The sequence below is a fragment of the Brachyistius frenatus genome, unplaced genomic scaffold (genome assembly GCF_029030835.1).
Source record: "Brachyistius frenatus isolate BFR_SWC_R1_liver_20210118 unplaced genomic scaffold, ASM2903083v1 Contig_42, whole genome shotgun sequence".
In the NCBI taxonomy this organism is placed as follows: Eukaryota; Metazoa; Chordata; class Actinopteri; family Embiotocidae; genus Brachyistius; species Brachyistius frenatus.
The window spans coordinates 331,069-351,609 of record NW_027210641.1 but is presented as its reverse complement, the minus strand read 5'-3'; the positions used below and the strand labels follow the sequence as shown (position 1 = coordinate 351,609).

General features: G+C 40.5%; 1 protein-coding gene across 1 annotated transcript; it reads left to right on the top strand.

Annotated features, from left to right (window-relative positions):
• The first annotated feature begins 2,472 nt into the window (after positions 1-2,472).
• LOC138623142 (activin receptor type-1C) lies at positions 2,473-20,541 on the top strand. Its single transcript, XM_069702456.1, has 9 exons — positions 2,473-2,759; positions 6,589-6,819; positions 10,271-10,513; positions 10,724-10,954; positions 11,049-11,216; positions 11,770-11,926; positions 12,864-12,988; positions 15,729-15,859; positions 16,908-20,541. The coding sequence occupies exons 1-9, from the start codon at positions 2,690-2,692 to the stop codon at positions 17,031-17,033; spliced, it is 1,482 nt and encodes a 493-aa protein (XP_069558557.1). The 5' UTR covers positions 2,473-2,689; the 3' UTR covers positions 17,034-20,541.

The window sequence follows — 20,541 nt, the reverse complement described above, 5'->3', positions numbered from 1 at the left end:
TGTGTCTCACTTGTCTTAATGCTGTGTCTAATATGTACAGTTATTTGCCTTGCTAGTGATGTAACTCTAATGTTGGTGTATCTGTTGGTCCACTCTTGTGATTCAGTCTGAAATATCTCAACAACTTTTGCATGAACTGTCATAAACTTCTCTACAGAAATTCATGACAGTCCATGTTAATGTCATCAACTGGTAACATAAGCTGTGAAACGAGCCTCAACCTATCAGAGCAGCGCTCTGATGCTTGAACAGATGGCGACACCTCTGCATTCATCCGGTGTTTCACAGCAGCAGCTGTAGTGAAAGGTCGACGCAGCACATGGACTCCATGTTTTTGTATTTACTGTCACTGGCAGAAGGGGGAGACAAAAGTTCAGTACTGCTGGTTGAAATAACTTGTTTGGTTTTTTCATCATAATTTAGCTCATCCAGTATTGATCAGACTTCAGCAAATCTAATGACATTCCCATCAGCTGTACTTTGTGTTAAGTGTTGCCTGACAAATGTTTGGCATAAGATATATATATATATATATATATAAGATTGTGAAAAAATGACCAGCTAAAGATCAGTGTTAGCTATTTCACGTCAGTTTTGTTCTTTCAGGATTCGGGAAGTGTTGTCCATGTATTTGTTATTGGAGTCCAGTCTGTATAACTACATGGTGTCAAATTATACCTTTTCCTTCGTCCCCTTTTAAATCATTACCTCGTAGGAAACTCAGTGGACTGTTAAGGCCTGTTAGCCTCCCTGCTAAAACCCAAAGTCTGCAGTTAAGTGACTGCCACTGACACAGTTATTTCTACACTGAAAAGCTTGGCATCTGCACTAATAATTTAACAAATGAATCTATATTCATTTGGAAAAGGTCATAAGCCCAGGCGTCTCCCTTGCCAGCTACGAACTGAAACTGCACGCACCGCAGATATGTTGGCAGATGTCAAACAAAAACTGGGCCCCCAATGGTTTTCAGGCTGATTAATATGCTCCAGGAGTTAGAGGCCAGATGATAGAGACACAACGGTGGATGTTTAACAGCAAGACACCGCCTGCAATACCAACAGCTGTCGGAGTTGATATGTTCGAGCTCTTCATATTCAGGGACATTTGATCTGTCCTGCTCACACAGCGCTGAGGTTTGACCAGACCAATTTTAAGTCCTTTGGGATTCGGGACTCGATTTCGGGGCAGTATTTGGCTTTTATGTTCAATATCTAAGAGGAGGGAGAAATATTATTCTATTGACCTCTCCAGAAACGCTGTAATCAATATAATACTATCAATTAGATCGTTCAGAACAATGAGGAATCCATTGGTCCAGTTTACTCATTGACTGCTGTACCCACAAACTGTTCCAAAGTTGATGCAGTATATTGATGCATTCAGTCGTAGATAAACAAAGATAATCAGTAACTTCGAAATTTGAGATTCCACTGATGATTTTTAACTCGTTAAAAGGACATTTTACATTTCCTATTCACTGCATCTGTACAGGTTCTCCCATCTTCTACATCTGTTGCTCTTGTGGCCTCATTCATGTACTGATTGTACCTTGATGAGGATTTTGCACCAACATATTTGTATGTCTAACTTTTCTGAACCTTCCCACCGTCACAAGGCGTTGAGCAAAGAGCAGAGCGCACTAATAGCAGCTGTCGCTCTGCTGATTCATCTACTTGTAGTCTGCCTTGAATACGTTTTCTGCTTGTCGTCTTTCTGATGAAGCTCGGTTCACCCCTTCGCTCTCCCCGGTGATACGGGCAGCTTTTTGTTGCTATGGAGCCCCAGCAGCAGAAACCCGACTTGATCACATACGGCCGGCTGTAAATAACTTCAAAACGTGAGTCGGGCTGTGCGCATAGATGAATGTACAGCCAACTCCTGTATTCACCACCTCTGCTTGGTTGGATGGGACGTTAGCAGCTGGATCTGGGGCGCTTGGTTTCTTCAGTTTAGCTTCTCGCATCATTGGAGAGAAATACATCCAGCAAACAGTGGTGCAAGATTCAAAGCTTCATCCACCCATGTAGCAGCAGAGAAACAGCATGTTGCCATAGACTCTGTAGGCCCACCTGCATGTACACCTGCATGTACACCTGCATGTACACATGCATGTACACCTGTATGTACACATGCATGTACACCTGTATGTACACATGCATGTTGGAAAAAAGTTTGTGCTTCATCCTCAAATTGACTGTAATGTTCATTTTCACTTTGAGATAGTCTGTTGTTCTCTACAAGGAGTTCAGAGGTCTTGTTTATTAGTCATGAATTGTGCATATTGGCCTGTTTGCATTTTTAGAGTTTGTCATTTTTCATGAGAACTCTTGATTACATTGAACTATTCAGGGTAACGTGAACCATTTGTCTTCATGAGGTCATTCCCAGGAGGAGGTGGTGTTTCTGCGGACCTGCAGCAGTTAAATGGATGTGCAGCACCACTTTTTCCCGGGCTGCCGTTCACATGTCTCTATCAGAGGTCTGCAGCGATAATCCTCTTAAATCACAGTCAACAGAGGCGGAGCGAATTCCGTTTTACAGTTTCCTGGCCGCTGGTTCACTGCGTGGGACTTTGGTGTCGGGGTGACCCGCCGACGGACTTCACCGCAATGTGCGTGTTTTGGCTTTTCTTGTCTGTAGAGTAGCTGCGCGAACCTGCGTCGGAGGAGCAGATGCGGCTCTGGCCATGACTTGTCCCGGGAAGCAGAGCTTTCAAGCGGCGTTGATCGTCCTGTCTGTCGCCCAGCTGACTACAGGTACACTGTCGGTGTAATCAAATATGTAAATTCAGTACATTTCATTGTTTTCAAGTTTTATGTGACGTATCTTACTGCATACAGTGCACCTTTCAATACAGACCGAGGGCGGTGTAATTTAGTTGACTTTTTAAATCCGTCGTGCTGTATTTTGCAGGCAGCTATTAACTAAACGGAAGAATGATGTCATCAAACACCACGAATTAAGTTTATTAACCTTTTGAAGGACACCTTATTTTATACCAACAGACGTTAAATCAAAGAGCACCGATACGACTATACAAAGGTTTTTTTCTGGCTGCAAAGACCAGTTATATAAAGAAACATGTAAGTTACCTCCTACTAACAACCTGTTTTCCATGTGAAGTCATGTGTATGGAGGTGGGAGTTGATTGACAGCAAGGTGTCCAAAATAGCTCACTCAAAATAAAAACAGAAAAATAGATTTAGCTGAACAGAATTTCCAAAACATAGAATATTGTCAGTTTTATTCCTCCTTAGTGCTCATGTTGTGACAGAGTGGAGAGAACAGTCTTTGGGCATAACTTTAAACTTTGTCTCATAAAACATCTCAGAGATCTAAATGGTGTTTTTTTGCAAACTTTTGCCTCTTTTTATATCTCTGAGGAAAGTTTCAATACCCTTTGTTTACTGAATTCATACTAGATTTTAGGGAATTAGTGGATTGTTCATAATTAATCTGAAATCATTTTCTTAATTGATTGCCTGTTTCACTCATTTATATAGAAATGAGGAAAATGATATGTATACAGACTATTCTCTGCTTCCAGTCTCTAATGTCGGCATTTGCATTTTCTTATATGATAAAACCAGAATGTCTTTGGCTTTTGTGCCGCTGATTGAACACAACAACTGATTTAGATATGTTACTTTGGGATTTAGGAAAGTTTGATTAAAATGTTTCACCTATTTCAGATATTTTAGAGACCAAACGATTCATTAAGAAAATAGTCATCAGGTTAATTGATGATGAAAATAATCCTTGGTTGCAGTTCTTATTTATTCTGCATCCCCATTTCGATATTATGGAGCAGCTGCACCCGCAGACTGTAACGCTGCGTTTGATGACATGTGTGAATGAGCCTCCAGCAGCTGCTGGCAACACAAACACAACCAATACATGTAGAGTCCGATGTCACGCAGCTACGCACCTAAAACCTGAAATCACAACAGGCTCATAAACCGAACCATAGAATACGACTTCAAGTTTAACTCTTCAAAAGTGAAACGTGTGCCTGTTTCACAGAAGTATTTCTGGGAGCTGTTTTCGTACAGTTTTAATGTGGCGGGTGGGTGTGTCTGTAATCTGCCATTTCTTGTGTGCAAATGAATGAAGTACACTTATTGGGTTTTTTAACGATATGTGAAAATTCAGCAGAGTGTTTTTTTTCCTCACTGAAATCAACAGGTAAATGTATAACGGCAGTGGAAGGATATTGTTAGTACTGACTCTGGGTTGCATTCCTCTCTCTAATTTATTTATTTGCAATATGATGCATGTGTGGTACTTTTCATTATTGCTTAATGCCTCGATAGTTAAACTGCTCTGTAAGCCTCTCAGCACCTCTCTGAATTGGATTTGTATCCGAATAATTACACAATAATAAACAGATTTAACAATACAAATATCAGAAAGCTTCTACATTCTCTGCATTAAAAACATTTTTACTTAAAGCAACTGAAGGTCGTGCAGAACTTTGGCAAATCCTGCTCTTCCACTGCTCCACAATCTGTTGATATCATATCTTACTAGTTCTGAGGATCTGTCTGCTTCAGGGTTGTCAAGCCTTTTTTCTTTTTTTCTTAATGAGTCAGTTTGGTCCAATTTCCTTCCAATATGTTACAAACACTGAGACAAATAAGACAATCTTCCACTTGTTATAGCATCAATAGCTAAATGAGCATCTCCGAGAGCTCTTAGTGAAGCTTGAGGACATGATTCATTTTGCCTCCAGGATTTAAAGGAGCTGCAGAGCTTTCCAGACATGTCACTAGTTCTTGGAGGATGATGAAACATGCTCAGGCACTCTAGCATTTGTGGGAATATGTGTGATGTCTAAACTACTGTCCTGATTCAATGTTTTCTGTTAAATTCAGTCTGGATTATGTCCACAATGCACAAAACAAGTTTTTATCCTTCAAGGACAAACGGCTGCAAAAGCAGCTTTAAAAGCACTGATTTTAATACAGACTGCTTTATTAATAATCACAGCAAAGCTCCAGTTCCATAAGAGGGGTTTTTTCATTGTTGAACTATACTGTTCACTTCACTGCATCTGCTCAACTTTAATCAATTTCTGGTTCTCTTTTCGAAGTTTATTTAGTTTGTTGTTGCACATTCACTACATCAAAACGTGCTGAGGTATTTAAACTGTTGACTCTGTCATCAGTATATGAAGTTAAATACTGAACAGGGAGAGAAAAAAAAAGGCAACGGCGAGGTGTGTGAATATAATGTGGGAGATTTATCGGAGGGGCCGGAGAGCATCCTTCAGATGTCAAAAGATCAACCTTCCACTATACTCATCATCATTTCATCACAGGAGATGTGAAACTGTAGATGCTGGACTTTTAGGGAAATAGTGCAATAGATCTGATGTGGAGGAAGATGCAGAGCGATGAACACACTGAAGTATTATGTTTATTTACTTTGATTAAATGAAATCAGTGGAAAAAGAAGTTTGTTAGCCACCACTTTGATAACGTTAGAGCTCGCCACCGTTTTGAGTACTTACTCCTCAAACCCGGCCTTTTGTTATTAATAATGTTGAATATGGAGAAATTGGTAATACATGACCTCGTCACCACCATACATGATTAAAGACCGGAGTAATCATAGCAATGCTCAGTCGTTCATCTGCTTAAAAAAAAAAAATGAAAATTTTGTCACAGAGCAACAGTATATTGAAACTTAATTGTCCTTGAAAATGTTAGTAAGCAACTAGCAGTAAAAGATTTTCTTTGTCATATCCCAGTAAGTCCTACCCTGAACTGAAGACTTGATGTCTTCTGTTGCCTGCTGATTTTATGTAAAGGTTTATCTCACTGCTGGAGACCTTTATAAAACCCAATGAAAATTATATTTTGTATTTTCTAATTGTCAATATATCCCATTACAAAAACAAGGAATTGAATGTACACCACACAACGGGTGCCACGGTCTTTCATGACAGCAAAGTCAGGCGCTCCATCTGTGACTGGAAACACTCTTCAAAATGCACTTTTTTTTTTTATTCCTGTCAGTAACATTTACTAATAACTACAGCAGTAAGTAATTATTGAGCTGTTCTGAAAATGCATTTTTTTTTAATTTTTTTTTTTTATATTGTTAAGTCTTTACAAAGTAGAAATGTGCGTGAGCTTGACTTCCACAAGGCTAAGATTGAATATATTTTAGTTTGTGTAAACTAATACACTTAAAAATAGCACAAATCAAATAATGTGCAATATTTACTTTGAGTTTTTTTCTTTCTAGTGAGCATTCAGTGAAGTCTTGCTTATCAGTCACTCTTCGGCTTATCAAACAAAGAATGACAGCAGCTCCAAGTGGAACATAAGATTATGTGGGTGTTAAACTAAGAGGCATTACTCTGGTTCCTCCACCTCCCGCCATTTAAGAGCAGGGACCTGCTTATGTAACAGGAGCATCCTGCTTCTAACACCACTGGCCATGCAAGTCTGGGAGATAAACTGTTTATCTAGTGTCCCTTTCCCCCCTCGGCGGTTTCACAAATCAATTAATTCCCTACTGTTGTGTCTGTTGGGGAAATAGTGAGCTCACCTTCTTGCGTGGTGCTACGTCTTTCAGGTCTGAAGTGTGTGTGCCACCTGTGTGCCAACCACACCTGTGAGACGACCACAGACGGCGCCTGCTGGAACTCGGTGATGCTGATTGACGGGAGGGAGGAGACGGTGAAGTCGTGCCTGTCGCCCTCCGAGATGAAGGGCCAGGTCTTCTGCTACAGCTCCAGGAACGTCTCCAAGAGGAGCTGCTGCTTCACCGACTTCTGCAACAACGAGACTCTGCACCTACGCCCAGGTACTGCCGACATGCTGCTGTTCAACTGATGCTGTCGATTGAGTTTTAGTTCATTTTAAATATGAATTTAACAAAGAGAAAGACACCAAAATGATATCAAATGTTGGAAAAAAGTGATTTATACTTCCTCAGATAATGTTAATGTTAGTTTTCAGTAACATTCAGTCAACAGTAACACGGACCCAATCGGTGTGGGATTTCCCAGTGATTCTGGTCCCGGCTAGACGGGTGGATGCTGATCCTCCTAGATCCTGTGACATAACAAATCTGGCAGAGGCTATGGGACGGCGCGCGGCTAGTGATCCTCCCCCTCCCTCCCCTGATTTATAAATAAATACTCTGTCAGGCATGCAGTCCTAAAAGCCTCTCATGGGTGTGCTGGGTGGAAGCTGGCCTTAAAACAGAGGGGTGTTACTCCCACCTCTGGATATGACACATGGCATGGTGGGTTTGCAGAGTTAACGTATTTAATTTGTTCTATTTATTTGAAAGTGACCCTCGTAACCCTAATTTGGGTCATTAATAAGTCGTTTTTGCCAGTTGGGGGCTGAATATTATCACTAAGTCAGACAACACACAGGTTGGACATGCTAAGGCTTTGTAATGTTGAAGTTGAATAACATTAGCTATAATTTAGCGTCGTGTTTCTTTCATCCTCACGCCTCTTTTGGCTCCTTAACGCTCCACTGTGTTCACCAGCTGCTTGCTAACTTGGCCTGTCTGCTGTTTGGTGCTGGGAAGATTCAGCACCGTGGGTGTAGCAGAGCTTTTTGCCTGCTGCTGCTGCTCAGGTTGATGAAAGCGGGACCAAATTAGCAAAACTGTGGGCCAAAAAAAACAAAAAAACAAGATGAAAAATGTTAAAATGCTCTCTGGAGCAGAGAAAAACTGCAGGCACAGGTCATAATTGTCCGTAAGTGCATCCCCACCCAGACATTACACATAGAGATATCATGTGCCCCACTGTTCATTTGAAAATGTTTTTCAGCTCAGCTTTATAAAAGGAAAATGAAGCTGTTTTCTGTGACGGTGTCACGGTGCTCAGGACTGAGTGGTTTCTAACTGGCCTGGTTTGAACTGTTTGTTGTTTTTTCATTCTAATTAATGAAATCAGTCATCAACACATCATTATGGACACCTCTAGAAACACATTGGAGTTCGTTTATGTTATGATCCCATGTTAATCAAGAAACTGTAAAAATCTGAAAACAGGGAAAACGCTTCTGATATTTTATTCAACCAACAGTTCAAATCTTCAAGATGTTTAGTTGATCATCACACAGGAAGAAGAAAAGCATGAAATATTTAAATTGGAAGCGGAAATGTTTTGCTTAAAAAGTAATTTGAACTGTTAATTGATTATCAAAATTGTTGCAGATTATCTGGTGATTAACTAATGGATTAACTGATGATTTGTTTCAGATTGGCACATAAGTTTCTGAAAAGTATAAAGTAGTAAGTACAAAACAAAATCACCTGGAGTGAGGGGAAACCCAGCTGTATATTCTGGTGACTCGTGCATACTAAGGTTTCTTTTTCCTGCATAATCACTATTGAAAATATTTACTCGTGGTCACAGTGAGAAATAAACATTAGTCCATATTTAATTTGTGACACAAAATCTGAGAAAGTTTTTCTCCCCGCTGATTTATTCATCGAAGATAATTTGATGGCCTCGTTAATCTGTGCTCACTTTATACAAAAACCCAGATGTAATAGAGCAGATTTAAAGTGTAAGGTGCTGCAGAGTGTTGATGGGACGGGTGGAGCTGCACCCCGAGGCTGTGATGGAGCTGACTGTGAATGAGGACACCACAATCAATCAGTTCCACTGCTCTACTAAATAGCAGCACGTGAGCTCATCAAATCTGTTATTTATTTCTTCTACAAACATACTTTATGTTCGTTCATGGCCGTTCTGTGATTTCAAAGATAGAAGGCCTGTATAGTTGTAAAGTTGTGGGTCAGTGGCTTTACAATTTAGTCAAGTGTCTTTCAACACGTGAACAGAGATGATTTATACATAATATATACTGAGCAATTAACAATATATCTAACAATAATACAGTTTTTCTTCATTCAGAAATATTTATACTAACATTTCACTGTATATATTTATACATTGGTACTTTTTTTACATTTTTTTTTACATTTTTCAAAAAAAAAAAAATCCTTTTCATTCTACTCTATTCTACTGTATTTTATTATTGTGTGCGTATTTGTAATGTTTTTCTTTCTGTGAACTTGTCTTTCTTACCTGTATTCTGAAGCTGCTGTGACTACAAAATGTCCCCACTGTGGAATGAATGGAGTCTCATCATGTCTCATCTTAACCTCTGTTTACTTCTATACCTAATTTCCAAACATGTATGTAGATATAGTGTCAAACAAACAGTTGAAAAGCTTCTGTGAATGCGTCCCGTACCTCAGTCAGGTCAGGGCCTGATGCTACTGGGCCTGAAGAGAGCAAAGTCTTGTTTTGCACCACATGTGCTCGGCTCCAGCCGGACACCCGGCAGGACTTGTATGTCGGTAAAAGGCTGAAGACGTCTTGGGAAACTGTGTTTTAGTTCACGATGTGTTGCGTTGCACACTGGCTCATCTGCAGATGTTGCATGTTTGAGGATCTGGTGGTGAGGACATTTCACACATCTGGGATTTGAGATGACGGAAAGGATGAAGAAACATGGAAAAACTTTATTAGTTATTGCTTTTCCAAGTCTGCATGATTACACGACTCGCATGTGGTGCGTGTATGCTGAAAGAGTTATTAGCTCCTGCAATCATTCCTGGACTTAATATGAGGCTTTCAGGTTGGCCAAATCTAAGTTACAACATTTTCCCTCTCTGTATTTCCCCAGAGCAGTCATTTAATTTCAGCCTCGTGCTGCAGTGGTTCATCTCTTATTATCACAGCGTCCACCCGCTCTGATGTTTGTGTTTGTGTCCACCGACAGACAGAAGGAAGGTCACAGAGACAAATGTCCGGTTACCTTGTTTTGCCAAACCTACAATTTTATTACAAAGTCCCTGTGCACCTCCTTCTCAGTCAGTGCTTCACATCTATTTTAAATGAAGAGGCATGATAAAAACATAACTTTGTGTCTGCCAAATGGACGATTTACACTTCTCAAAATGTTGTCTTCATTTTGTTGGGCTTTTCAAAAAGTCAGAAAAGTGTTCTTCTGCAGATTAGTCCATCAGACAGAGCTGTCGATATGTTTTAGTAGTCGTTATGTGCCACTGATAATATGTCGTCCTGTTGAGATTCATTTCTCCACACTGTTGCCACGGTTAGCAACAGCCACCAGGGGGCGCAGCAGCTACAGGGAGCTCAGACACAATGAACATGATTACAAATCCTCTCCCCTTCTATTGATTCCTAACAACTGAATTAGCATATTCAGAAACAATGATTGTCTAACAGTGTTGGCTGTATTGTGTTTTTCAGAGACGCCTTTGGAAGAACCTGGTTGGAGCAGGCTGCAGCTCGCGGTGGTGATCCTGGTGCCCTCCTGCCTCCTGTGTGTGGGGATCCTGCTCGGTGTGTTCGCTGTGCAGGGCCACCGTTGTGCCTACAGCCCGGCCCACAAGCAGGACCCCGAGGAGCCTCTGGACGACCAGATGCTAATGTCCCCTGACAAACATCTCAAAGAGCTGATCTATGACATGAGCACGTCGGGCTCCGGATCAGGTGAGAGAAAAGCTGCTCGGTATCACAGCTGATGTGATGATGATACGATTTGTGATCATTTCCTCTTTGAGCTGGCGAAGCAAGTAAAATGTAATGATGAATGACATGAATTTCAGAAACTCTTCAGGATTTATTCATGCGTTTTCTATTTTTCCCTGACCGTCTGCTGCTCAGTGTTGCTGTCGTTATAATGTCCTTTCCATCTTGCAGGCCTACCACTGCTGGTCCAGCGAACCATAGCTCGAACCATCGTCCTGCAGGAGACCATCGGAAAAGGTCGATTCGGTGAGGTGTGGCGGGGCAAGTGGCGGGGAGAGGACGTGGCCGTGAAGATCTTCTCCTCCAGGGACGAGAGGTCGTGGTTCCGTGAAGCAGAGATTTATCAGACTATCATGCTCAGGCATGAGAACATCCTGGGTTTTATTGCTGCTGATAACAAAGGTGACAGAACTAGATACTCAAACCTGATTTAATCAACTACAAATTAGAGGTAAATGTTCCAGTATGTGACCGTATGATTCGCTGTGTTGTGCAGATAACGGCTCGTGGACTCAGCTCTGGTTGGTGTCAGAGTACCATGAGCACGGCTCCCTGTATGATTACCTGAACAGGTACACAGTCTCAGTGGAAGGCATGATTGTTCTGGCTTTGTCCATAGCCAGTGGGCTGGCACATCTCCACATGGAAATCATTGGCACACAAGGTACGACTGCACTTAGTAAACGAAGAGCATAAATTGTTGAGCAATGACATCATATCAGAGAATTTACAGGCTTAAAGTAAAGATCATTCATTAACAATTAATCTGTTAATCACTTGAAAAAAAAAAAATTCAATTTGCCCTTTAGTCTGTATAAAATAATGATAATAATGCTCACCACTTTTCAGTTTCCCAGATCTCCACGTGACAACTTTGTTCATTAATTCAAAACCTGAATATGTTTAATGTACCACAATATCAAGCAGAAAAAACAACAATTCCTCACTTTGGAGAAGCTGCACATCACAAATATTTAGGATTACAAGTTACATAAAGGATTCATTTATTTTTACAATTTGCTGGTGTTACATTTTATGTCAGTTGACTCATCAATAAATCACTAATCAATTCACCAGTAGTGTAACTTCACTGTAAAACATGCTCTGATATGATGATATTACATGACATTATGCCTGTGAAAGTTTCCTCACATATGCTGTAATCTAAATAAAAAATGTTGGGTTCATAACCTTATTTGTTGCCTTCCTGCTTGTAGGGAAACCTGCCATTGCTCACCGAGACCTGAAGTCTAAAAATGTCCTGGTGAGTAAGAACGGGACGGCAGTCATCGCTGACCTGGGTTTGGCTGTGAAACACGACTCCGGCTCAAACACCATCGACATACCGTCCAACCACAGAGTGGGAACTAAGAGGTCAGATTTATGTCATGAAACACAATTAACACGCAAAAAGGGGAAATTGAAGTGCCTTAAAACCGGGGCGTTTATTTGATATGCTCCAAGCGGTTTACATATTAGTCGTTGTTGTCTAGTCAAGGCATCATGTTTAGGTGAGTTCAATTCAGCAACAAGGCAATTCAAAGTGCTTCACATGAAACATGAAGCAGGCATTGAGTTCAAATGTAAAAAATACAAATAGAAATAAAAAAAATACAATAGTGAGAGTTACTGTGCAGTGTAACAGAAAGGTGGACCAGTCCCAGACGACCTGAAGAGTCGGGACGGTTCATAACGTTGCAGCAGGCTGTGAACACGGTGCACAAACCAGCACTGATGTTGAAATCTGGTGAGAAAAATGCTGAACAAAAGTCATGAAACCTCAAGTTATCTGGTGTGAAAGAGCAAACAGGACTGATGCAAGAATGATACAACCAGACGAGGTATGAACAACACGTGTTTATTTCTATGTTGTGGACCGGTCGGAGACCTTTGCTGCGTTCCAAGTGACGTATTTATTTACTTACAGATTTGAGTGCGTTCACATTGTGAAGTATGAAAAGATGCAGTGTGATTTGAGACAACAATATCCTGCTTAAAATCAGATACCACACAAGTCAGTGTGCTAACATGTAAGAGTACCATATGTTGTTGTACTAAGAGAAGTATGTCATGAGGAACACAGACCTTGAATGTGAGAATTTCAAGGTTTTAGACTTTGGCAACTCCTACTGGTAAGAAGCTCAACTAAAAGTTGATGAGATGCAAAACTTCAAAATGTGACGCCGTGACCTGCAGTTTTAGATTCAGAGAACACAGGACAAACTTTCTCACGCACAAATTGATGAAGCAATCATTCCAAGAGGTCCTGGGCTTTTTATTCATTAGGCTTTAATTGTTTTGTCCTCTGCAGGTACATGGCCCCAGAGATCCTGGACGAGACCATCAATATGCACATCTTCGAGTCTTTCAAACGGGCGGACATCTATTCACTGGGCCTGGTGTTCTGGGAACTGGCTAGAAGATGTTCTGTTAGAGGTAGCTGAAATCACACACACACACACACACACACACACACACACACACACACACACACACACACACACACACACACACACACACACACACACACACACACACACACACACACACACACACACACACACACACACACACACACACACACACACACACACACACACACACACACACACACACACACACACACACACACACACACACACACACACACACACACACACACACACACACACACACACACACACACACACACACACACACACACACACACACACACACACACACACACACACACACACACACACACACACACACACACACACACACACACACACACACACACACACACAGATAATGGCTCATACTCAACACAGAAGATGAAACTATAACTATATAATAAAAGTATAACTAAGTCAGTGGCCTTTGTTGTTGCTTGTACTTCCAGTGGGTCGTAACACTGAAGAAAGAGAACATGATATTACTGAAGAGAACATGATGTTACTGAAGAAAGAGAACATGATGTTACTGAGGAAAGAGAACATGATGTTACTGAAGAGAACATGATGTTACTGAAGAAAGAGAACATGATGTTACTGAAGAGAACATGATGTTACTGAGGAAAGAGAACATGATATTACTGAAGAAAGAGAACATGATGTTACTGAAGAAAGAGAACATGATATTACTGAAGAAAGAGAACATGATGTTACTGAAGAGAACATGATGTTACTGAGGAAAGAGAACATGATATTACTGAAGAAAGAGAACATGATGTTACTGAAGAGAACATGATGTTACTGAGGAAAGAGAACATGATGTTACTGAAGAAAGAGAACATGATGTTACTGAAGAAAGAGAACATGATGTTACTGAAAAGAGAACATGATATTACTGAAGAAAGAGAACATGATGTTACTGAAGAGAACATGATGTTACTGAGGAAAGAGAACATGATATTACTGAAGAAAGAGAACATGATGTTACTGAAGAGAACATGATGTTACTGAGGAAAGAGAACATGATGTTACTGAAGAGAACATGATGTTACTGAGGAAAGAGAACATGATATTACTGAGGAAAGAGAACATGATATTACTGAAGAAAGAGAACATGATGTTACTGAAGAAAGAGAACATGATGTTACTGAAGAGAACATGATGTTACTGAAGAAAGAGAACATGATGTTACTGAAGAGAACATGATGTTACTGAGGAAAGAGAACATGATGTTACTGAAGAAAGAGAACATGATGTTACTGAGGAAAGAGAACATGATATTACTGAAGAAAGAGAACATTACTGAAGAGAACATGATGACTGACATGATATTACTGAAGAAAGAGAACATGATGTTACTGAAAAGAGAACATGATGTTACTGAGGAAAGAGAACATGATGTTACTGAAGAAAACATGATGTTACTGAAGAGAACATGATGAGAACATGATGTTACTGAAAAGAGAACATGATATTACTGAAGAAAGAGAACATGATGTTACTGAGGAAAGAGAACATGATGTTACTGAAGAAAGAGAACATGATGTTACTGAAGAAAGAGAACATGATGTTACTGAAGAAAGAGAACATGATGTTACTGAAGAAAGAGAACATGATATTACTGAAGAGAACATGATGTTACTGAAGAAAGAGAACATGATGTTACTGAGGAAAGAGAACATGATGTTACTGAAGAAAGAGAACATGATGTTACTGAAGAAAGAAACATGATGTTACTGACATGATATTACTGAAGAAAGAGAACATGATTGATGTTACTGAAGAAAGAGAACATGATGTTACTGAGGAAAGAGAACATGATGTTACTGAAGAAAGAGAACATGATGTTACTGAAACATGAAAGAGAACATGATGTTACTGAAGAAAGAGAACATGATGTTACTGAAGAGAACATGATGTTACTGACATGATGTTACTGAGGAAAGAGAACATGATGTTACTGAAGAAAGAGAACATGATGTTACTGAAGAAAGAGAACATGATGTTACTGAAGAAAGAGAACATGATGTTACTGAAGAGAACATGATGTTACTGAAGAAAGAGAACATGATGTTACTGAAGAAAGAGAACATGATGTTACTGAAGAAAGAGAACATGATGTTACTGAGGAAAGAGAACATGATATTACTGAAGAAAGAGAACATGATGTTACTGAAGAAAGAGAACATGATGAGGAAAGAGAACATTACTGAAGAAAGAGAACATGATGTTACTGAAGAAAGAGAACATGATGTTACTGAAGAAAGAGAACATGATGTTACTGAAGAAAGAGAACATGATGTTACTGAGGAAAGAGAACATGATGTTACTGAAGAAAGAGAACATGATGTTACTGAGGAAAGAGAACATGATATTACTGAAGAAAGAGAACATGATGTTACTGAGGAAAGAGAACATGATGTTACTGAAGAAAGAGAACATGATATTACTGAAGAAAGAGAACATGATGTTACTGAAGAAAGAGAACATGATGTTACTGAAGAAAGAGAACATGATATTACTGAAGAAAGAGAACATGATATTACTGAAGAAAGAGAACATGATATTACTGAAGAAAGAGAACATGATATTACTGAAGAAAGAGAACATGATGTTACTGAAGAAAGAGAACATGATATTACTGAGGAAAGAGAACATGATATTACTGAAGAAAGAGAACATGATGTTACTGAGGAAAGAGAACATGATAATTAAAATCTTCATTGCTGTTCTTCCTTCAGGACTTCATGAGGATTTCCAGCTGCCTTATTACGACATGGTGCCTTCAGATCCGTCCGTCGACGACATGAGGAAGGTGGTCTGTGATCAGAAGCTCAGACCCAACGTTCCCAATCAGTGGCAGAGCTGTGAGGTGAGGCAGACAAACCTCTGGGAGGTCGTTATTGTCGTTACTGTGATACTATTTCTAACGTAGTTAATAATTACACCACTTTATGCCGTGACCTCCGGGACAACTGCTGTATATACGTGCTACAAGACAAGTGCTTGTTGAATGGTTGAGCCTCTGCTGGTGAGGAAGGGCTGGCCTTGACTCTTAAGAGAAAAGAAAGATGAATAATGATCTCCTGCATTCATTTATATCCAAACTTAGACCAAGTCTGTGGAGGGTTTATTACCTCAAGATTCAAATCTTGGAAGGATGCACAGAGGTGAGAAAGCAGGAAGAACTTCTTTCTCAAACTTTCTCGATTTAAAGGTTTTTATGACTTTATCATTACTTTCCGTGTGTACAACAGCAAGCAACACCATAAGTGTATGTACGTAACGTAAGACGTATCCTTGTTCAAAACATCCCGTGCACTCTTTTTGTGATGTCATTTTTACTGCAGGAAACGTAGCTAGTTGCAGGACAAGCGAAGAGAACAAGGTATTTCTTTGGTGCGGCGTTTAGAGCGCCCCCTGGTGGCAGCTCAGTAAGCACGTAGTTCCTCCATCCACCAACTCCGTCACTGTACATGTCAAATAACTGCTGGTGGCTGCTTCCCCGAGAGAGAATTTATGTAGGAATGTATTGATTCAGTTGACAACATTCACCATCAACACCGGCCAACATAAAAACTGTGGAATTTTCCTTCTAAAAACCTAAACAAACTTAAATGAGAAGTTTGGGCAGATGATATACACAAAGTTAGATTAGCACATGGAGATGACACAACACCTCTGACCTTCATCCTCCTCGGGACCTGACTGACAGGGTCACGCCCTCTCGTCTTACATCTCTTGTAGGTTTGATGCATTTTATTCTGAACCACTTCCTAACAGAGTTGGTGGTGTTCTTCTAACATATTCATTCTTAGCTACCAAACACGACCACAAATATTAAATATTATATTGAAGTACTTAATCCCAATGAAGTGATATTTTGGCTCTTATATTTGTCACACTGTCTGATACACCAGGCTCTGCGTGTGATGGGCAAACTGATGAGAGAGTGCTGGTACGCCAACGCTGCTGCACGACTGACTGCTCTGCGGGTCAAGAAAACTGTGTCTCAGCTGTCCGTTATCAAGGACATCAAAGATTAGACTTGCCGTCCTGCAGATCAGTGCTGGTTCAGGCACTGGTGGACCACGGTGGACTGGGAGCAAACTGGGAGACACTGTCCTCTCTCGCTGCCTGAGGCTGCTCTCTGAAGGACACGGCCACACTCGGAGAGCTTCATCAGGTTGTTGCTGGTGCCAAATTATTGTAGGAGGTGTCTGTGGACACCGGTCACACTCACATTTTAACCAAACAGCTAAACTTTTGGTAGGAAGAGCCATGTGAAGGAAGTTTTAATGTATATAAAGATTATTTTGCTACCTCAGGATTTTAAGTGCCCAAAGCTTGAAGTTGCACATTGTTATGTTTTTGTGCCATATCTTGTAGTAAATGCAGTACTGCTGGGCAGGTAGTGTGCTCAATGACAATCAAAAGGATACGCTATGAAAACAAAACAGACCTTCCCTGATAATATGAACATTAAAGTGTTTCTAAGTGCTTTTGCATAGTTTGACCTGCACCTGTTGTACATTAATGGTTGGTTAAGAAGCTCTGGACAGGTTCCTCCACACTTAACAGGAATACAGCTCTGCATTTATGACTGGAAGAGAATCTTTAGCTAAATATATCTGAGGCTTTTCTTTTCCTAAACCGCGATCTAGTTCTGAGTATTCATTGTTGACCATTGAAGGTAACGCCGCAGATGGAAATGACAGTCGGCCCAATGGTCAGTCTGTTTGTCCAACACGGTCACACACCTGTCAGTCCACTAGAGGTCACCGTGTCACGGTCACGCTTTGTCTCGTCTTAGGTGTGAAAAGTGAAGTGCTTTAGGTTTGGGCCCCAAAAACCACATGGTTAACGTTGAGGAAAAGATCGTAGTACTTAAGTACTATTTAAGTTATTTAACGCATGTTTACGTAAGTTGAATAAATCACGCTATGTAAGTAACTTACTAACTTTACTTGAAAGAGATCCACACCGACATCTGTTCTGTCATGAACTCAATCATTGGTCTCACAGCTTCAAGTCTTGTGTTTTTTCCATCCTCCTTATTCTAACTTTATGACATTTTTTACTTCATCACATTACTGTCCTGGATCCTGGTTATACATATGTATGTGTTTTCTCACCTAGATGAGACAAAACCATAAGCTATATATAAAAGTGGACGTAGCTTCTGGGTCTGAAAAAGTATGCCAATATGAAAATGCCTTAAGGTGCAATGCCACCTACTATCAACTTCTCATGAAATACAAAGTCTCCATGAGTCATAATGGTGTCGTTCGCTAAAGTCACTCATTCATTTTGAAAATAATCTCATCATTAATTGGGCATTAGGCCTTAAGAAGTGGTATTTTTGGAGGTGTGTCTGTTCTATTGACAGGCCTGTGGTGCAGTCAGGTTTCACCAGTCAGTGGGCGATCAGATCCCCACTAAGTCCTCCCCAAGCTCTTCCTAATATGGTCACTTCTGGCTCCACAACAGCAAGACGGCCAAAATCTGACCTCAAGGCTTCAGAACAACAGTTCACAAACCAATTGGTGACGTCACGGTTGGTTACCGCTTGGCGTCGTCACGGTTGGTTACCGCTTGGCGACGTCGTCACGGTTGGTTACCGCTTGGCGACGTCATCACGGTTGGTTACCGCTTGGCGACGTCGTCACGGTTGGTTACCGCTTGGCGACGTCGTCACGGTTGGTTACCGCTTGGCGACGTCGTCACGGTTGGTTACCGCTTGGCGACGTCGTCACGGTTGGTTACCGCTTGGCGACGTCACGGTTGGTTACCGCTTGGCGATGTCACGGTTGGTTACCGCTTGGTGACGTCGTCACGGTTGGTTACCGCTTGGCGACGTCACGGTTGGTTACCGCTTGGGCAATACGTGATTCAGACACGTTATCCTCTGGTGGACTGATAAGTATATTACACACTTTGGTCTATTATACCAGCGTGGTTTGTTGGTCCAAAATCCTCCACAAGTATTATATAAGTAACGCTCACTGACTAGTCTTTCCAACTAGTCAGAGCACCATGGGACAGCTAGCGCTACAAACATTTACATATTGTTCTTGATCTTGAGACAAGTAAAGCTTTGAATTCCCACTATATATTTTGCACATTGAAGAACTGCTCTCTGATAGCTGTATGACAGTCTTTGTCTGAAGAAAAGGTCATTAATAAATTTGAAAATGTACAATTTGTTAAAATTCGCTCAAGGTGTTCGTATTTTTTTAAAGAGGGAAAAAGTTACAAGTACTTTTATTTTACATCTTATGAGCCTGACTCGTTTTAGAAGGAGGTTTCCTACCAAATAAAGACAATAACACCAACAACAGGACACATCTAGAAAGATGCAACTATATGCCAAGACAGTATTGAAAATATACTCAAAAAAAGGCAAAAAGGCTGATAGAGAAACAAATGTAGCATCAATATGTTAGTGTACATTTACACTGGACGTAAATCAGTTGAAGACATGTCACTAGAGGTGGACATTAGGACAACTGATGCCACTGTGACGTGGCTTCTAAAGCCTTGACATAACAGGCTTATAGGGAAAGTGCAGACGGGTAAATCTGTTCACAGCATGTGCTTGAATGAACCGACATGTGTGCAGGTGTGTCTGCGTGTGCATCATCTGTCTGTGTGTTTCATACCATGTGAACTGACCCCATATTGAAAGATGTGAATGTGGTTAATCTCCACACTTTTTGTGAAACTGGTGCTTTGGAGAAAAATGTACACAGAGGCTTTTAGTTCCAGCTCTCCATCCTGATCATGTTTTTTAGTTGCTAAAGCACACGTCCATATAGCTGCTGCTTGGTATCAGTGTTGACATATATTACAGTTATGAAAGTGTTTCTGTTATGACGGTGTCATAATTACTGAATGATATGTAGCATCAGCAGTGTTGCCTCTTGAAAATAAGCTATGTACAGTAAGTAGCCTGTTGCTGTCTTGGAAGATATCTGTTCACGTGGAAGTTTTCATGTTTGTCTTCATGTGACATGGTTAGTTAACGTCAGTCATGGGATTATTTGACTGTGTTGCAACGAATAAAGATAGGAAATACTGAAAATGTATCGTTGAATCGACTGGCCCTGCCTCCGTCCACTGAAACATACCTTTAATATGGGTATTTGAGTTGCTCATCTTAAGTTGTATCTGAGCCAAGTGTTTGTCGTCTGTTGTGTCATATCTACTTTCTCAGAAAAGTGACACTCAGGCAGTCTGATAGCAAAACATCTAAAAGACTGATGAGTCATTACAAAGAGGAATAATCACCGTGTGCAATTTCTGAATGGTGTCTTTTTTTTAATGTTGGTATATGACACAGTTCAATTTAAACTAATGTGATACAGCTTGAATTGAATGAGACCTACTTCTGATTTCTAAACCCTCCACTCACGTAGTCACACACATGATTCATGTAAAAACTGTTGTGTTGTTGGTCAGATGTGGATTTTATGCCACTTCATTGTAACTTCTCTCTTGCACTATTTATTCTGTAAAGAAATGTCATATCAGTGGGTCAATAAACTGTTTTTC

Bases quoted from the DNA above. Each gene is read 5' to 3' on its own strand.
- LOC138623142 (XM_069702456.1), top strand. From the start codon at position 2,690: ATGACTTGTCCCGGGAAGCAGAGCTTTCAAGCGGCGTTGATCGTCCTG. The intron at 10,955-11,048 runs GTGACAGAACTA...TGTGTTGTGCAG, and splicing joins TATTGCTGCTGATAACAAAG to ATAACGGCTCGTGGACTCAG. The intron at 11,927-12,863 runs GTCAGATTTATG...TGTCCTCTGCAG, and splicing joins CACAGAGTGGGAACTAAGAG to GTACATGGCCCCAGAGATCC.